Source organism: Melanostigma gelatinosum (genome assembly GCF_949748355.1).
Source record: "Melanostigma gelatinosum genome assembly, chromosome: 15".
NCBI classification, from domain to species: domain Eukaryota; kingdom Metazoa; phylum Chordata; class Actinopteri; order Perciformes; family Zoarcidae; genus Melanostigma; species Melanostigma gelatinosum.
The window spans coordinates 21,252,322-21,271,083 of NC_136648.1; the positions used below are offsets into that span (position 1 = coordinate 21,252,322).

The 18,762-nt window shown below is 42.6% G+C and overlaps 1 protein-coding gene across 1 annotated transcript in view; it reads right to left on the minus strand.

The window, feature by feature from the left end:
• The window catches only part of astn1 (astrotactin 1), a gene marked incomplete at its 5' end in the record, with an annotated part of 390,125 nt that overhangs the window by 3,866 nt on the left and 367,497 nt on the right, over nt 1-18,762 (minus strand). The window contains 3 exons of the mRNA XM_079284766.1: nt 8,154-8,337; nt 9,534-9,634; nt 12,505-12,640. Coding sequence (XP_079140892.1) covers nt 8,154-8,337; nt 9,534-9,634; nt 12,505-12,640 — 421 coding nt within the window. The remainder of the gene's footprint in view (nt 1-8,153; nt 8,338-9,533; nt 9,635-12,504; nt 12,641-18,762) is intronic.

Sequence of the window (18,762 nt, forward strand, 5' to 3'; positions counted from 1 at the left end):
TCTACTCTCTCTGGCTCTCTACACTTCGTAACGTTACTACTCCGCTGCTCATTATCATTATCCAGCTACAACGGTCGCAATGTCTGCTGCTCACATAAAAATGTCCACCGCTCTGAACATCCTGCTACATTGATGTGAATGGTCTGTTCTACTCCTACTGGACATTGGACTGTCTACTGTTTTAGAATGACATCACTGCGTGACAGAAAACTAAAACCTACCCATCTACCACTGCTTCCCCGGAGGAGCTCTCAGGGTAGGGTGCACTGTTACTGACTCATTCCACCACTGACCCAAAAAGAGCTGGTCCTGTGGAGGAAAACAGGCCAATGGACAGCCGTACAGCGGAGGAAATATGAAATGCATGAACTTGTCCTTTGGGCCAAACCAGGCCAGCTGAAATATCACCTCCATTAGTAACATGATGCACCGAGTTCACATAAATACATAGGGACACCGAGCGCAATAAATAATCATTAAGCCTGATGCAGCCTGTTTGGCCCTGTACGTGAAATCCTGGCAAGTGTCTGCAGTCAGAAAATGGCAGCGGGAGAAGATTTCATTCATTCCACACACACTTTCTCCTCATTCCTCAGCCAAACCAGCACTTCTACAGCCCGGCGTCCTCGTTCTGCCAAGCCACCGGAGTCACCAGAGCCTCGGCACATTCTGCTAAACTGATGACTGATGCGCACAAGTTAGAGGGAATTAAAGGCTCCTACTGATGAACAAAGAGCTAAGTGTTTTTACCTCTCCGTCGCTCTAATTCTCTAGATTTCCTTTTCACATGCGGACCACTTTCAGCAGATGACTTCACAGAGCGCGCTGCCCTGCAGCTGTTTGGTTTCCCTCCCGAACACATCAACTTAAATTAGTTTGGAGTGCAAAATGGGCCGGAGAGAGCAAACCATTTTGAAACCAAACACAGGGAATTCACAAATAATACAATGTTCTGCGAATCATCAGTGGGCACTCACCTGGTAGTCCTGAGGTGGATGCGATGATGATGATGATGATGATGGGCATGCAAATGATGATGGGGAGGTGGGAATGACGAAAACAGAGATGACACCGACAGGGGAGAAAATGGCAGGGGGGACGTAATGGAGTTGATGAAGTGGCGATTGTCAAGGGTGATTTCAAAATGACTGATGATAAGAAAGATGAAATAACTTTGGTTCAAAGCTCTTGACCTTCATCAGCAGAAGCCTATGAAGTTCATGATATACGACCTAAAGCTCAAGAAAAGCTGCTCAATGGACCATGTGGTGTGATTGTTTTCTCAACTGTTGTATCCAATGTTGGGAAACCGACGGTGTCAGGCATTAAAGTGGTCTAAAATCATTTACATTATCATGACAAAGGTGTAAAAAACATCTGCTAATGAGGACCATGTGGTATGATGAAAAGCTCCAGAAGAGCTGCTACATGGACCTTGAGGTGAGATCGCTGTCTTAACCAAAGACCCTGATATTCTCTACAACACAAGTCTACAATAAATACATGTACTATTTGGAGGTAAACATACTTGTCAGAGATGAAATTAAACATACATTTACTCCTGTTCTGTACTAAAGTGCACTGCTGAGGTACAAAAAGCGTATGTGTATTGATTACAAAGTGCTTTACAAAAACAAAAAATGAAACAATGAGAAGCAGAACTCTTGTCTTTAAATCAACCCTGATTATCCTGTATCTTTTAACATGTTAATGGTCTTTTTATTACAACTACAGATAGTAACAGCAAAGTCGAGTAATACATGTTTGATTTTGGAGGTTTACATTCTCTTGAGGGTGCTTAAAGTTGTTTTTGGGGACTGTTCCGGGATGGTGGTGAAAGAAGTTACCTAGTCTGGTGGACTTTCTAGTTCAATAAAGTGGCACATGGTCCACTCTCAGGATACAAATCGTGATCTAAAACCAACCATCAGCAGAAAGTAAATATGTTTGTTTTATTTGTAACTCCGGTCTCTGTGGCGAACACATATCCTCTTGTCAAACATCCATTCAAATGATGACCTACAAGTCTTTTTTTATATTTCATTTTGACGATGAGCTGAAATTCTCTGGTGTTTTTCAGCTTAAAGTTGGCACTGACCGACTGTACCAACACAGACACCGTGTGGTCCGTGGCTTCATCTCCTGTCTCATACCGACTCGGAGTCTGACAGCACATCGCCACATTTCGATGTGTTCATGTTATTACTGCACGCCAAAATGAGCAAACAATTTTCAAATAGGCCTTTTTGGCATTTGTCTCTTATTTGCAAACCGTTTCACATGGAGAGATACAGAGTTATTGAGCTGTTTCTGGAATCGGAGTGCACTTTGAATCATATGCATTCATATGCAGCAGGAGGGCTTCCCCTTTGCTAATGCGCATGGACTGAGGCCTAACAGCGACCTCTACGTCCTCGGTCATGCCTTCTGCTCTAGAAACTGCAGAAAGAGTCAAAGATGGCAGTCTTCTCTTCTTCTTGTGTCTGTGCTGCCGTACTGTCATTCATAACATTTTTATGAAACCTCTTTATGTTCCCAACATTTTGCCACAGGTTTTGGTGAAAATCGGGGTGTTTATTTACTTTCAAAAAAAGGAAAAAAAAAGTGGTTTGTTAGGTTTTCTTCTTTTTTTTTTTAGGAGAGCAGGGAATGTGTCACAGGTTCCAAATAGCAACGGTTGTTACCATTTACATCCTAGTGTGTGTACGGGAGTGGAAAATGGTCTCGAGAGTGCCTTTAAAAGATTCTTCCCCCTAAACTTATGACTGTGCACGTGCAAGCATGCATGTAGACAATAAACAACGCACTGCATATGTACAGACATGCTCACACACGCGCACACACACGCGCACACACACACACACACACCATGTGGATGCATCCTATCAGACATACTGACACAGATCCCAGGCTAAGAGTAGACTTTCCTGTCATCACTCTACTGTGGCTACTATTAATAATAATGACAACTTCAATTATACAGCACATATCTGAACAAGGTTACAAAGTGCTTAACAAAATGCACGACAATAAAACAAACACACCCTTCACAATAAAGTTATAATGATTCAAACAATAACTTTGAAATAGTGCACAGAAAGGCAAAAAAAAAAGGAATGAGCAATCCGGCATCAAAAGAGCTTTCCCAATAAAATATGATTTAAAGCAATGATGTGAATATAGTCTATCCTTAGACAATGGTTGGTATGATATCCTACATAAAGTTACCAACACGTGTCGATGTCCTCTCATTACATGCATCGTCTTTCCAAAATAAACCTCAGGAAACAAGTTAGTTAGGTTTAGGAAAAGATTATTATATGTACACTGTATATATAATACATTTGACTGGAACCAGACAAAGCAGCACCTTGGATCTTTATACTTTGAATTGTTATGTCAATTCATAAAAATCCATACTAATATTGATAATTGGATGTTATGTTTACTGTGAATTTATATCACAGTTTGTAAATATATCTACCAGTACATGTTTCTGTTCACTGTTCAGTATGACAGAAAACAAGCAGCACTTCCACTCTGACCTCTTGTTTTAATAGTTGACAGAAGGACACAAACACACAGAGAGCAAAGTAAACAGTCTGCTGTGATTATGATTATGATTTCCTGAGAGAAATTCCAACCATAACAATACTTATTATCGCAAGCGGTCCTCTGATTAGAGACTGTCGTGTAAAAACAGAAAGAAAATCACAGATTTTTCAGTCCATCAAAGGGCACGGAGTGGAACCAAGGCCCATGTTGGGGCCGAGGCGGCCGGGGCCCAGCCAAAACATCTCTGTGCTCATGAGTCAACAGCCCGGCGATGACAGGGTCAAGCCTCGGAGAGACAGCCTCACAATGACTTTATGGTTCCAGTTAGAACGTCACGCTGCATGAAAAGAGATGACAGAAGTGTCCTCCGCGGGATGCCAAGGGGTCTCGTCAGTGAGATTCAATAAGTTTCTAAAAACAGCCCATCTGAACATCCGCCACCACAAGAAAGATGAAGCCACATTTGTTCATATGTTTGTCTCCAGATGTTGCTGACTTGGCTGATCGGAGTTTACATTGAGTCGGGGCCGAGCACATCTCTTCTTATCCGTACTTCAACTCGCTAATGGAAATCTGATTCAGCCGTGGTTGTTTGAGACGAGGAAACTGAGGAATTCCCTTCTTAAAAGCATTGAGCTGATTTGGGAAGATGAAACTGTGTGTCTGTACATCCACAGTCTGTGGTGTGTGTGTGTGTGTCTGTCTGCTCTGTTTACTGCGGTACCACAGATTGTTTGTGTGGCAGAGGTGTATTCTTTCTCAGGAGAAACAAATGGTGATTTCAGAGAAAACCACAAACAAAGGGGACTTAATGTTATAAGTCTGTTATGGGGAACAAGGACTGTCTCGTCTCTGGGCAGATTTTGCTGTGGTAGATATTATCCAAAGGTTCCCAGTGGAGTTTCTGGCCTCTAGTAGCGCTGTGGAGTTGTTTTTCTACGAGTGGATTCCCGTTTTATCTATTCCGTGTAAAGTTTCGCCAACTGGCATGTTTACCGTTTCAAGCTTCCCTTTGAGACGTTTGTCAGGAGCAGGTAGAGGCGTCAAGAAACAAGAGCGACTAAATACAGACAGTCCTCCCCAACACAACGGCACATAGGTCGTCTGTGCCAAGTGGTTATTACGAAACATATTTAAGTTTGTCGTAAGTTGAAGCCCTCTAGTGGCCATAATAATCAAGACAGGAGCAAAGGAGGAAATCAGGTGAAGTAGTATAAAGAAGGACAGAGTCCGTGTGACGAGGTCGGACTGGATGGATGAGTCAAACAAACATAGGGCTCCGTCTCAGGAGGAATAAACAAGTCAATAAGGTAACTTACATACATACGTAAGCTAATATAACTCACTAAAGCTACGTCACATAGGTTACATGCTTAACTTACACACATACGTGACCTAAGCTACGTAACAATACGCTTTTAACACAAACCATGATCGTTTTCTGAACCTAACTAAGTTGATTTATTTCTTTCAAATAGAAGGAAACATCAGGTGTACCAGCTGATTGGTCAACTGGTGATGTCACAGGTCTGTGACATCACCACCAAAGAAGGTAATTCTGAGGTACTGGTCTGATGATAATAATAATGATATTCAGCACGTGACTTTTCTAATTCTTGTGCTGAATCTTGATATTAAGTTTTCTAGAAATTCCAATATGGCATTATTTTTGGTTTGCCGTGCGGCCGCTGGCTCGGTAACGATAGACAGCATCCAGCGCCGCGTCAGTCCTCAGAGTCTCCCCTCACACCGAACACCGCAGGAGTCTACCGTTCATTTGATGACTCGGCCAAACGAAACACGTTTATGCGTCCTTCCCTCACCTCGAATGCGCTTCTCTCCTCTCCTCTTCCAGGTCTGAGGTGCCCTTGATTCACATGGATCAGTCCTCCCTCTCTCAGTGAAAAAAACACTTCAGCTGCAACTCCCTCAATTACATCAACTCTTTCCAGCATGGAGCCCATTAACAACACGCTTCGGTTGAGGGCGGGGGAGCCCACAGACGGAGAGGGAAACAGAGACTTAATCAGTTTCACCTGTCAAAGTGAGAGCATGAACCACAGACCGGACACATGGCTCTGTTTATGAAACATTAAGCTACAATTTTACATTACAGGTACTTATCCGTAGTTTGGGGGCGGAGGGGGGGTCGCGTGTTACTAAATGGCCCTGGTGATGCCACAGAGGTTTAGTAACTGTACTTCACAGACACGACGGCCGATAATCAAAGACAGTGCTTTGGAAGATGGGAGGAGAACATCTGGCCACCTTTGAGAATCAAAACAAGTCCCGGTCCCATGGAGGTGGGTCTGTGTGCGCCACTGGAGGGTGAGTTTGGAAATGTAGGTTTTTATTGAGAAAGAAATGCTTTGGCTTAATACTGCAGAACTGTGTTATTTTGGTGGGGGTTGTTTAGCGTGTGGTTTTTAAGAAGAAGGGCTGCCCCCTGTTAAGATGTCTTACTTGTTATTCAAAAAGTAGAATTGCGGGTTTAAGTTGTACACAAGCGGAGAACACAATGAACTCTAGCTTAGTTGTACTACTTTAAGTCGTAGAGGGTGTTCAGAGCGTAAGTGGCACTGTCCTGAAAAACAAAGCAGAGCGTCCTCACCAAGAAAACGTCCGATAGGTCGTCTGTGTAAGCAGCTTATTACAACTCATATTTACATTTATTGTTAGGCGGCAACCTCTAGTGGCCAAAGTAAGAACGAAGGTGATGTAGTTTAATGAGCAACAATCAATCAAGTAAGGTTCAGCAACAACACCACGTAGTTAGGTTTACTAAAAGTGCGTGGTTGACGTTAACTTCACCGACTGACGTCCACATGGCTACCGGCAGACTAGAGTTAAAAGTCGTTACTCATGTGACTCACCCAAATTGCTTGTGTCTGAGAGAAGAGCTACTAACAGCTTAATGCAGCGCTGTCGGTGGGTTGCTGTCGTTGGTGGGCAAAGAAAGCTAAAACAGCCTAAACATGAAGCTCATTAGAACAGCAACATTCATGTCACACACATGCAGTCAGGCCATAAGTGGGACATAAGAAGTGGACAGAGCCACCTTAACGTCACCCATCGGCTTGTGGACTGCTTTTTTAAAGCATCCAGTTCAGTATTTTGGACTTTGCCATCTTAGGTTTTGGCTGTTGCCATTTTGGGTTTTTTTTGCAATCAGAAGTGAAGCGAGAGGGTGGAGCAAAGTTAAACCCAACGCTGAAGAAGACATTTTTAGGCAACCAAATTGTTACAAGTAACCTTCATGAACTGAAAACACACTGTGTTAAGATAAGACAAAAACACAGACAACTCCCAGACTGGACAACGATGTGGTGGAGACCTGTCAATCACTGTGCAGCCCCGCCCTAAAGCATCCTCTGCTTTATGGTCTATTTGACTCTAAATGGACCATAATGTACTAAATGAACATCATGCTGTATTGAAGAAGACTTGAAACTAGAGACTGAGACCATAAACTCATGTTTACAATGTTTACTGAGGTAATAAATCAAGAGAGAAGTAGAGTCATTTTCTCATAGACTTCTATACAACCAGAGGAGTCGCCCCCTGATGTCCACATGAAGCTTTAACACATGAAGCATCGGCTTCACTATTCTGTGTCTGTGTTTGCAGTGAAGGAATATGTATCCATTGTGTTTTCAGTAGTTCTTGGACAATGATGGAGGTCAATGGCACAGAGGAATAAGAATGGCTATTTCATTTCTGAGCGCTCCATGTGCTGAAATTGCTCTGTAAAGTGGTGTTCACACTGAACCCAGCCAGACTCTTTTGTGTAGTTGCCACTTTTCTGCAATCTTGCGAGTTCAGTTCGACAGATTGCACTTTCATGGTGGGAGGGCAACTCATAAATGGAGTAGACACACATGCACACACACTGCAGAGACTGATTACAGCCCACACACTGTTAGAGTGGTACAAGGGGGCAGAGCTACTGTTCTGAGTCAGCACCAGCCATGTCGTTGGGCCCTTCTGATTGACTGGAAGGAAAACATGACATTAGAGATTACATATCAGGACCCTTCTGAAATACAAACACAACTCCAAGCGTTTGGTCTTGTCAACGTATTTCCCCATTTCCGTCATTTCCCTTCCTTATCTACTGCAGTATCAATGCAAAATGCTGCTTATAATGTGTCAATCAATACCTTTTCCATCATCGAAAATTGGGAAATCTTTTGTTCTTTGCCCTTGCTTTAAAATCAGTTTATTCTAAGACAGACAAATCTAGAATTAATGTGGGTCAAATGATAACTGGGCCTGGGTCAGGTCGCAATTTATTACAGATAACTGATATTTAAAAAATGAAATATTGAGTTTATGTTAATAATACTAGAAATATACACTATAAATAATTTCATATATACAGTTATGGTGACAGAATCTCTCTCCACCTCCCGACACTCGTATTTTTCATATAATTTGCACAAAAGAATTTGACTTTCTTTCCATTCTTCCATATTATATGTATATACATACATACATACATATATATATATATATATATCTCATGATAATATTGTTGTCGTTAATTCCTTTGGCCGAGATCATGACGTCGTGGAACTCTGATAAGGTGACAGCCCTACCTGGGTCCCAGCTCATCCTCACACCTCCAGGTGAATTCCCCGAAGCTCTCGTAGCGCTGGTTGTAGTGGTAGAGCACGCGGTGGAGCGCGGGGGCCCCCAGGTCCATCAGAGTGTTGTAGGCCGTCTGCTGCTCCTTCCCACTGGTGTAACCATTGAACAGGTTGTAGATCTTGTCGGCTATTTCTGGAAGAGCAAACAAGGCCATGGGGTCAACACTAGACAACTTCACAGAGTATCAAGGCGGCCACTAATGGCGGTTGGTTCGTGCTACGAAAGGGCTGCAGCTAAAAACAACGATTGATTCATCTGACAATCATATGGTCCATAAAATGTTCGTAAAAAACGCTGTTCCAAATTTCATGAAGCCCAAGGTGACGTCTTCAAAAGTCTTCTTGTGTATGACGCACAGTCCACAACCCAGCGACGCTCAGGTGAGCATCACATAAACACAGGGCGCTGGATTTAACGATTCAGCACAATCAATGGGCCAAATGTAGGTTGTCTCCTTTCGTGGCAATGTGAAGCTCTCTCCTTCATCTCTTTATACTGCAGTCCCACTTTGCATTTTAGATTAATAAGACAGATGTGCTTCTACATGCATATCCAGATATTTACAACAATACAATTGAAATGAATCATTCTTAGCAGATCCATCAAAAACCAAAGTGTTTTTTCTTCACATGGGATATGATGTTTTTATTTCATGAGGTATTGAACTCATCCACCTGTCCTGGTTAACAAACAACAGAAATCTGTTCAAAAACAGAGCCACAGAGGGGACATATTGTATTTCACACCATTCACGTGTTTCCATTCAGTAGAACCAGCAGCATCACCCTTCACTGGTTGGAGCACTTTCCTCTGCAACGGCAGGATCCGCAATCACATCTTTGCTATAAATCTCACTCTGGTTCATACAAGGTTTTGACTTTCAATCTTCTTTAATTTTTTTCGACCATATGGAATAACAATTACATTTTTCTTGGTCAATATCCTCATGGACTTGTGTTTTACAGTGTCCATAAACAGTCCTATTCCAGAGGGGGAAGCTGTGACTTTATGACTCGCTCTATCAACTCATCTTCAACATCTGTTTTGTGAGGTCTTGAAAGATAACTGCAGACAGAAAGAACCAACGTCTGTCCTTTGAGTTAGCTACGCTTATATTTTGTTTCTAGAAAATTGAGAAACATCATCTCCCCAATTTCATCTCTGACTGACTGTAGTCCACAAATCCAATAGTCAAATTCACACGAATGCGGCAAAATGCAGACGTTAAACCTCCACTGTTGGAACAGTGAAAGTCTTCCCTGAGCCACCTGCGATCACCTGGAAGATGCTTCACCTCTCTTGACTTTAGCACACGTCTCTCTCCTCACCTTGTGCTTTGACGTCATCCACGGTTGGACACGGCGTTTTGATGGTGACCTCACTTGGACTGGAACGGCGCCCGGTGTTGTCTACCGCCCACAGCCGGAACCTAGACACGTGTGAACACACATGGAAACGGATGTTTGTGATACATGTTAACTCTACGGTCGTACAGATCCCCCCCCCCCCCCCAGCAATTGGACTTCGATGAATCTGCTGTACCGGCATCATATCATCATTTCATGCAGTTGTTAATTATTTTTCAAACTGAAAGCTTGCATTACCAATGCAGGACTAGCACTCGTGCCAGACTGGCAACAAGCTCTTCCTTCACAGGGCTGATAACTTGTCACTTCACTGAATGAATATCTCCACCTAGTGAGAAAACCGCAAACTGCATCCACCTGCAGCACCAACGATTTGCCAACGGTGGCTGAAGATGCATCACATTTCTATCATCGGCATGGAGATAAACGGAGATATCTTTCTCAGATTGCAGTTAGAAGTACGCGTCCATCTTAGAGATTGGCACACTCCACTGAATAGAGATACTTGATATCTCCAGAGCAACACACTTGAAACCTCTCCAAATGGTCTTAACTGTTGCGGAGTATGTTTTCTGTGTTCTGCTTACATAACAGCATGTGCACGCCGCACTTCTCCCCAACACAATACATCCCCCCCCCCCTTACAAAGCATCAATCAAAAGCCTTGTAAGGGCTCTGCTCAGTCCGAACAGAAAATATAGTGAGCGAGCAGAGCCCCAAAGGAGGAGACGATGCTGGGAGAGATGAATGAGCAGCCAGGCAGGATGGAGAGAGCGGGAGCCCCGCTGCTGCCGGCATTAAAAGGGCATGCGTCGCTGCTCGCTCAGCCCACATACATGCAAATGGATTTTTCCCATTCTTGATCTTTTTCTCTCACTCGCTCCCCTCTTCTTTCCTTCCTCTGCCCCGATCTTTGCCTCCGCTCCTCCATTCTTTCTTTCCCTCTCCACCTTAATCTGCCTCGTTTCCTCTGGACAGAGTGTGCGCGGCTTCCCTCCTGGCAGCCCGTCTGTGAGATAAGTGTCAGCATGTGTACGAGAGATCTGCTGTGGTTACATACACAGACACAACACATTTGGATGTGATCCAGTTTGGATTTGTTATTGTCCTATAATTGTATGGAATATCTTTGAGGGGACTACACATTGATTTCAGACTCTCCTGATTTAAATTGTACTTGCTAATACTAGACCAGAAACTCACCTTAGCTGTGACCCTTACACTAGTGCCTAGCTCTGAGCTAACCCTGAATTACCTCGGTCAGTACGCGTCACATCACACACATGTAGTGGTTAGTACGTGAGGACTACATGATGAAAATATATTGAACCTCTGACTTGGCCTGTATTTAACACACTGGCCTTGTTTGGCTTCAAGCAAACACACACCCAAGCATATCAAATTACAGAGAATAAGTCAGGTTCTTTCAGGTTCTGCATTGGAGGATTAAACTAGACTTAATAGATTGGGTTGACACAAATGAGCCGAGATGGTACACTACGCCCATAGACTGTACATAACAAGTGGGCATAGCCATCATGATGTCACCCGTTGGGTTGTGGACTACCGTTTTTAAAATTTGGCATTGTCGCCATCTTGTTGATATTTGGACGAGAGGGTGGAGCTGGGGAGATATATGTATAGCTACGCCTCTATCCTGATTGACAGGTCGCAGTGGTAGCAACCTGTCAATCACAAGGACTTTGAATTTCCCCAACCCAATCACAGTAGCCCCGCCCTAAAGCATACTCTGCTTTATGGTCTATTTGACTCTAAATGGACCATACACTACTACATGAACATCGTGCTGTATTGAAGAAGACTTGAAACTAGAGGTTGAGACCATCAACTCATGTTTACAATGTTTGCTGAGGTAATAAATCAAGAGAGAAGTGTCATCGACTACTATACATACAGTACTGGAGGCGGGGCCTCTTTCTTTCCAGAGAGTTGCTCAGTGGCTCATGAAGCCCAAAAGGTTTGACTGCCAGATATACATGTAATGTAATCACATATATACATGTAATATATATATATATATATACATGTAATATATATATATACATATATATTACATGTATATATATATATATATACACATATATATTACATGTATATATATATATATATATTACATGTATATATATATATATATATATACACATGTAATATATATATATATATATATATATATATATATATATATATACATACACACACTTAGTTACAGACTAAGTTACAGATCTCTTTTCAAATGTAAGTCTATGAGAAAAATCTTTTTCCTGCCCTGGAGACTACATCTTCTCTGTTAATACAGTCTATGCACATCAAAGGCACTGTGCGTTTGGTTTAAAGTGTACATGATCTGAACGTGGTTGAGATGCTTAAAGGAGTAGCGGAGGCACTCATTTATCTCACCCAGAGGGACATTAGAAGATCAATGTCCATTTTGTCTCCGTTTGTCAAGACAGCTTGCTAAGTGAGGTTGCTAACGTTAGCCTAGCTTGGCGTAGAGTTTGTTTCATGATAGCTGGCTAAAAACAAAAAAACAAACAGCAAACAAACGCTGACGTCACAGAGAGAAAGATGATTTCCAGAGCTGATTTCTTGTTGGTTCTCAATGGTCTTTTCTGGAGCTGTCTCACCACATTAGAACAATTACCTTTTTTTTTCTTTGTGCAATGCATTGTGGGACGATACTTTTCAGCAATGTCACACTCAAAAAGTGTTTTTAGTCTGCATAGTGAAAATGTGAGTATACTTAATTCCGGCACAAACACAATACGTACTCATAACTTGCTTGGAATATTGTATAGAATTGGAACACTTTAGTCAAATTTGTGCAAATAAAGTGAGGCAAAGATTTGCTTTTTCTTCAACCTAAACACATCTGACATGTGCGGAAGCTTCTTTGAATACAAGAGGGACTTACATGTATGTGGTGTCAGGCTCCAGGCAGCGGATGATCATGCTGATGGACGAGGACAGGAGGTTGGGGATGTCCCCTAACATCACGCATGGAGACCTGGCCCCAGATAGGATGTCGTCCACAAAGCTCAAAAGGGTCTCTGCGGCAGAGAGAGAAAGACACATCCTTGTTGAGAAGTCATGACTCACCCGAAGATTTCACCCCAAAGTGATTCATGTACAGTCTGAGATGAGACCGCTTGAAATGTAACGAACAGTAGTTTAGTTGTAAAAAAGGTTTTTGTCCTGAAAAATTATTTCTAATCTGCTATTTTCTTGATTGTCTTTTTTCAATTTCCCATCAAGAGTAACTTCACTTTGCTTACTGTTGTACAAATCAAGTTATTTAAACTTGACAACTTATCAAACACCTACTTACAAAACCATAAGGTTGAGCAAACGTCAACATGGATTTCGTGAATTTAAACATTTTTGAGGTACTTTGAGGTAAGATCAGGGCAGCTCTGCTGAACAAAGTACAGGCTGACCGCTGTGTAAACAGACATCTTACCAAAATATAAAACAGATACTTTCCTCGACCACGAAATAAACTTTTGAATACAGTATGTACTTGTAGGGCCTGTCCGTGAAAGTACAAAGATTAGCTGCTGTTTTACAGCTTTCTAGCTGACTAGTGCAGATTTTTATCCCAGTGAAATGGAAGTCGGAGCGTCTTTATCTTCTCTATGTGTTCCCTAGTGAAACAAAATATTTGAGCTGTGCACAATTACAAGATTGATTTCAATTAAATCCGTCGCATTTGATTGGACTGCCAAAAAGTGGGCGGGATTAGAACACAGAGCGAAACAGCTGGAGAGGACTGTGGCCCAACACATACTTTCCTGGTCCCTACAAGTTGCAGGTTGATTAATGGATGGATGAAGTGATGTTATTGGCTGAAGTTGGTATAAGCACACGCCATATTTGGTTTCACAGGAAGAAAAGATGATTGTATTTTGATGTTAATAAATCTATATTTCACATGTTTTTTTTGCAAACAGCAAAATATGACCGGGGATGTTTTGCCAAGAGAGAAATAAAAATAAATAAATAAAATAGCACTCAGAGAACTTAATTTACTTTAGGGGCAAAAAAAGAATGTGTTCGGTGTCACGATGATACACACAGGTGTTTCAGTGTCATGTTCATGTTGAAGGGCAACTTACAATCTACCTTCCACACCAGACTTTAGCTTCAAAAAGTGTTCTGTCACATCTAGATCTACCTCCCCCACCGCTTTGTTTGTCATTTACAAGGTTATTAAAACAATACACACCATCACACACATTAAATAGGTATCAAAACCTTTAGAAAACCCCACAATTTTCAGTTTACATGTGCAACATGATTAAAAAAAGGGAATTTGGGAAAACTTTTTTTCAAACATTCAGCATGATCTAAAAGGCAAAAAGCATGTAAAAGAAGTGAAATTAAATATAATAATACATTATTTAGTGCATAAACGCAGGTGCATGGGGCACACCATGACAGCCAGTCATGTTATGATCTCATTTAATGGATGGCATTAACTGTGCGAGTGAGATTTTTGTTCCTCGAGATCTTTTGCCTCAAAGGCAGTACCTCCTTCCTGGCAACAGATGCACTGGAGAGACGCCATCCAGTGGCCAGAAAAAAAGTTGTCATTCTCTGGAACATGACGACGTTTAAGAGCCAAAAACACGTTTCATGAATACCTCTCATATCAGTGTCGTATCACACTTGCAGAAACGCACAATGCCATAGGGTTAAGCGATTGGTTGGGTTCATGCAGCAAAACTACTTGACTACTTTGGAACAAAGATCCTCGGTTTGTCTTAAAATAATAACATAACAATCGTAACAACGTAATAAGCGTAACAACGTAATAAGCGTAACAACGTAATAAGCGTAACAACGTAATAAGCGTAACAACGTAATAAGCGTAACACCGTAATAAGCGTAACAATGTAATAAGCGTAACAACGTAATAAGCGTAACAACGTAATAAGCGTTGGTGCATGGCAACATGTCTCTGCATGTTATAGCCTCTTGTGCATTCGTGGAAAAGTGCGACACCATTGGTGGGGCCGCGTATTGTTTGCCCCCTGCCCTTTGCTTATTTCTCGCATGTTATAATCATCATACTTTGAATAACGGTCGCGCAATGTGCCACATAATGCGCTCTGACCGATGCAAAAACGTTGCCATTCAACATGTGGTTTGCAGTACAACATTACATCATCCAACATTTTTTCCTGGCGACCGGGCTGAGAGTCGCGCCGTCTTAAGAATCAACTCAGGCAACAGCGTGATCCCTTTCCATAGCTGGTATCCAGCTAACCGTGCACATGCCCGACTATGCATGTGAAAACGAACATACCAGGCACATTATTAAACTTCGTCAGCAACAACACACCAACGACGGCCGCAAGGCATCCACAGTCTGTATACACGGCACTGCGGGGTTTCACAAGTGTTGATTGACGCCATCCAGACAGAGATGTCAAGCTCTCTTAACCAGGAGGGTCTGAACACAATGGTGGAGAATAAACAGCACATTCACTCAAGCGCCCTGCTCGGCTGTTTTATACCTTATACGGGGAAATACTGCATCTCTTTAGTCCACTGCTTATTATTTGAGCTACAAGATCCAACTGCTGCTCACATGCATCAGAAATTACAATCCAACAATTTCAATATGACTTTGTCACAATATAACTGTTACCTGCTAATACTTCTGCACTGTTAAATGTTGACTGCAGGACATTTAGTAGACTTTATTAGACTTCAGTAAAAGGGATGGAGGGTTCACCACTACATGCTGAATAAGGGATAACACTTGTATAGGCCTGAGACTCTCACGGAGAGAGACAGAGAGCGAGAGAGAGAGAGAGAGAGAGAGAGAGAGGCAACCCTTCGACCTCCTCCTCCTTCATCACCTCCTCTTCAGGGCTTCTTTTACCCGCTGCCCTAGGCTCGTGGTGATACATGCAGCTAGCTGTGTTTTCCCAGCTGGCACTGTTGACGTCAAAAAATGGCATTTGGCCACTGATATGTGTGTTTCACTGTGAGGGGAAACAAACCTCTGCTTGGAAAATCCAAGTCTATTTGTGTGTGTGTGTGTGTGTGAAGTGATGGGTGCTCTGAGGTGGTCATCTGCGACCCCTCTGCTACACAAGCAGATCCTGTCCGTTTACACAACATGTGTGTGAATTGACGGACTCCCCGAGGCGGTCACATGTGCCTTCTCTCGACAACAGCCTCGCCTGTGCCTTTTTTAATTTTTAATTTTAAAATATGTCTTCGTGTGAGTGATGAAAGCTCTGAGGTGGTCACCTGCGTCTACCCCGTCGTAACCCCGGCCTCCGTGTCACCGGCTGGTAAACAGCAGGCGGAGGGCCACGGAGTCACGGGGGGAGCGAGCTCCGGGAAGAAAGAAAGGTGTGCAGCAGCTGTCAGGGAGAGAGACCGGTGTTTACCCGGCGAGGAGACTGACATGCGAGTGAAAGACATAAACAGCGCTCAGGGATGTAACTGAAAAGTGACATTGTGAGGCTTCGTGATAACTCAGCATATTAATTGCGAATCCGGTTACGGAATGTCTGTCCGGCGTGTTAGGAGGCGTATAAAAAGGCCACAGTGTCAATTAGGGAATCGGCCGTTCAATCCCTGGAACTCGTCCATGTCGATGTGTCCTTGGTCCGTAGCTGTGCCTATGTTGTATGAATGTTAGTTCGTCCTGATGGGCCATCAGTGTATGAATGGGTGTGAATGGGGGAATGATGACATGTAATGTGAAAGCTTTTTGAGTGGTCAGAAGACTAGAAAAGTACAGACCATTTAGGGACACTCAGTTTGGATTTGTGAACGTAGCAACTACTGTATTTTGCACTCGTCGTGTTTACAATAACTGCCTGATGCTGCAGGCCTTCATGGGGCAAACTTCCAATTGTAACTTTCAATTGATGTCCTCTCTTTTTTTTAACCATTCATGGAAATAACTCAGTATTGTTTGTGGCTGGAAAAACAGGAGAAAACAGCATGGAGCTTTATTTCTTATTACTTTCCCTTTCAGCTGCAGTAGAGGGCAAGATAAACACGGGACAGAAAGGGGTTAAACAATGTCCTATGCCTATTTCCTGGCTGCCCATTTCTTTGAAGTCACCTCATGACCACTGGAGCAGAGCACGTAGTGCTTTTTGACCAGGACTTTAACCAGAGAGCCGGCTGTACTACTGGCTCCGCTAGTCGCATGTCGATGTGTCCTTGGGCAAGGCACTTAACCCCAAACTGCTCCCGTAGCTGTTCCTGCAGTGTGTGAATGTTAGTTAGTCCTGATGGGCAGATGGCATGGTAGCCCCTTGGAAAGACTAGAAAAGCGCTATACAAGTAGGCCTACAGTCCATTTACCATTTACCATATATTGAACTCAATATTCTCCCAATTTAGATGACAAAGCTGGTTGTCTGTTATTAGACTGTAGATATAAAATGGATGACACGTCTCCACTTCCTCCCACTGTGTAAAAGTAAAGCCAAAATACCCGGGTACAGAAGCTGCCATCTTGAGATTTTGAGTTAGCATGGGGTCCACCTCGCTGCTACTTCGGAACCACAGTGGCTGTTTGGCTGCAAAGTCACAACAACTTACTATAATATGGCTATATAAATACATTCATGATCAAACTGACGCATGTTCTATTACACAGACCTGTGATGGTTATGGAAAGTCAAAGTTACATCTCCTCTCTTGTAAAATGACCCGTTGCTAATCCCCTGCTGCTGCTCCATCAAGCTAACAGAGATAAGTTACCATGGAGCCCACACTGTCACTAACGGGACTCCCTGCATAAATATCATCAACATTTTGGGAAAGAGAGAAGCAGAGAGAAGGATCTACAATATGCGTTTGAAAGGATATATCCAGGATGTCAAACTGATTCCGGTTGAAAAGATAAAGCTAGAAGCTAAAGTCTACAGATCACAGTGTGATCTGTGAACCACCACATCACCTGGTGATGGAAACAGAGGATAACGTTCCTGTAGAGGCTGGTAGGTCTCTATTCACTGCTACAATCGTTAAAAAGCAAAAGCAGCATGTGTAGACATTCAGCATACCTTCAGTAGCTGGTGTAGCATAGAAGTGCTAACGCTAGGTATGATGTGAGCCTCAGAGTGCAAACCTGTGGCAAGGAAAGCCTTCGACGGACTTTCATTGTTCCCTAAGTAGCAAAGTTAGACAAGGATGGCTTTGCACTCGGTGGCTCATGTTAGCGCAGTCTTAGAAAGGGAGTGAAGATCTCTTCAGTTGGTTGCAATCTGCAACCGCACCTCTAGAGGTCACCAACTCGTACACACTGTCCCATTAAGGCAACTTAACTAAAGACCTTAATACACCAGGGGTGTGACAATTAAACTAAATAAAGATGCGGAATAGTCGGCTGCTGATATTTCGCATCAAAATTATATTCACACCGGCAGGGATGCGAATTTGCGACAGTCGCAAAACTTTTTCAAAAAAAGGTTTATTGCAGTGCCTGAGGTCATCGTATATAACCTAAGCCAGTTTAAATGTCTAGGGCTTTTCTTTTGAAAGGTATGAGGTAAGAGATCTTGAAAGCAAAGCAGGAATAAAGATTGCCGTCTTGGTTCAAGCCATGGAGCTTCCGTGTTGTTGTACAATAAGTGTGCGTGTTTAATGTGTCCAAAAATCAACCAAAACAATTTACGTCGCTTTTTGAGAATGCCATAGTTTGAAAAACATATATTGATGTGCAAATTAATAGCACAAAGAAAATAATTTAATAAATATCCCCCGTGTGTAAAGGCCTCAAGGTTAAGGAAAGATCTTGATTATGTTGAAAAGAAAAACCAACATGGACTGTTGGCGGGAGATGAGAGAGCCACATCCACCTCTTCTCAAAGAGTTTTTTTGTCAATATAACGTCTTTACTTCTGAGGGACAACAGTCATTATTCATGACATTGCTGCAGGAGGTTGCTTGTGATGAAAACATAAAGTAAAGTCAAACAATCTTATGAATAATGCCATTGTGTCTTTTGTGAGGATGGCGTCATTGAACAGCATTCATCTGAAGTTGACAAGACTTCAAAGGCAAACAGTCAAATAAAAAAACCCAACCCGATTCATTTTAAACATCCATCAACGTTTACAGACCAGCCTCCTACTTCAATACTGGCCTTCGCCTGGCCGCTCATAGCTGTTGCTCTTTCGGCCTTCATTGT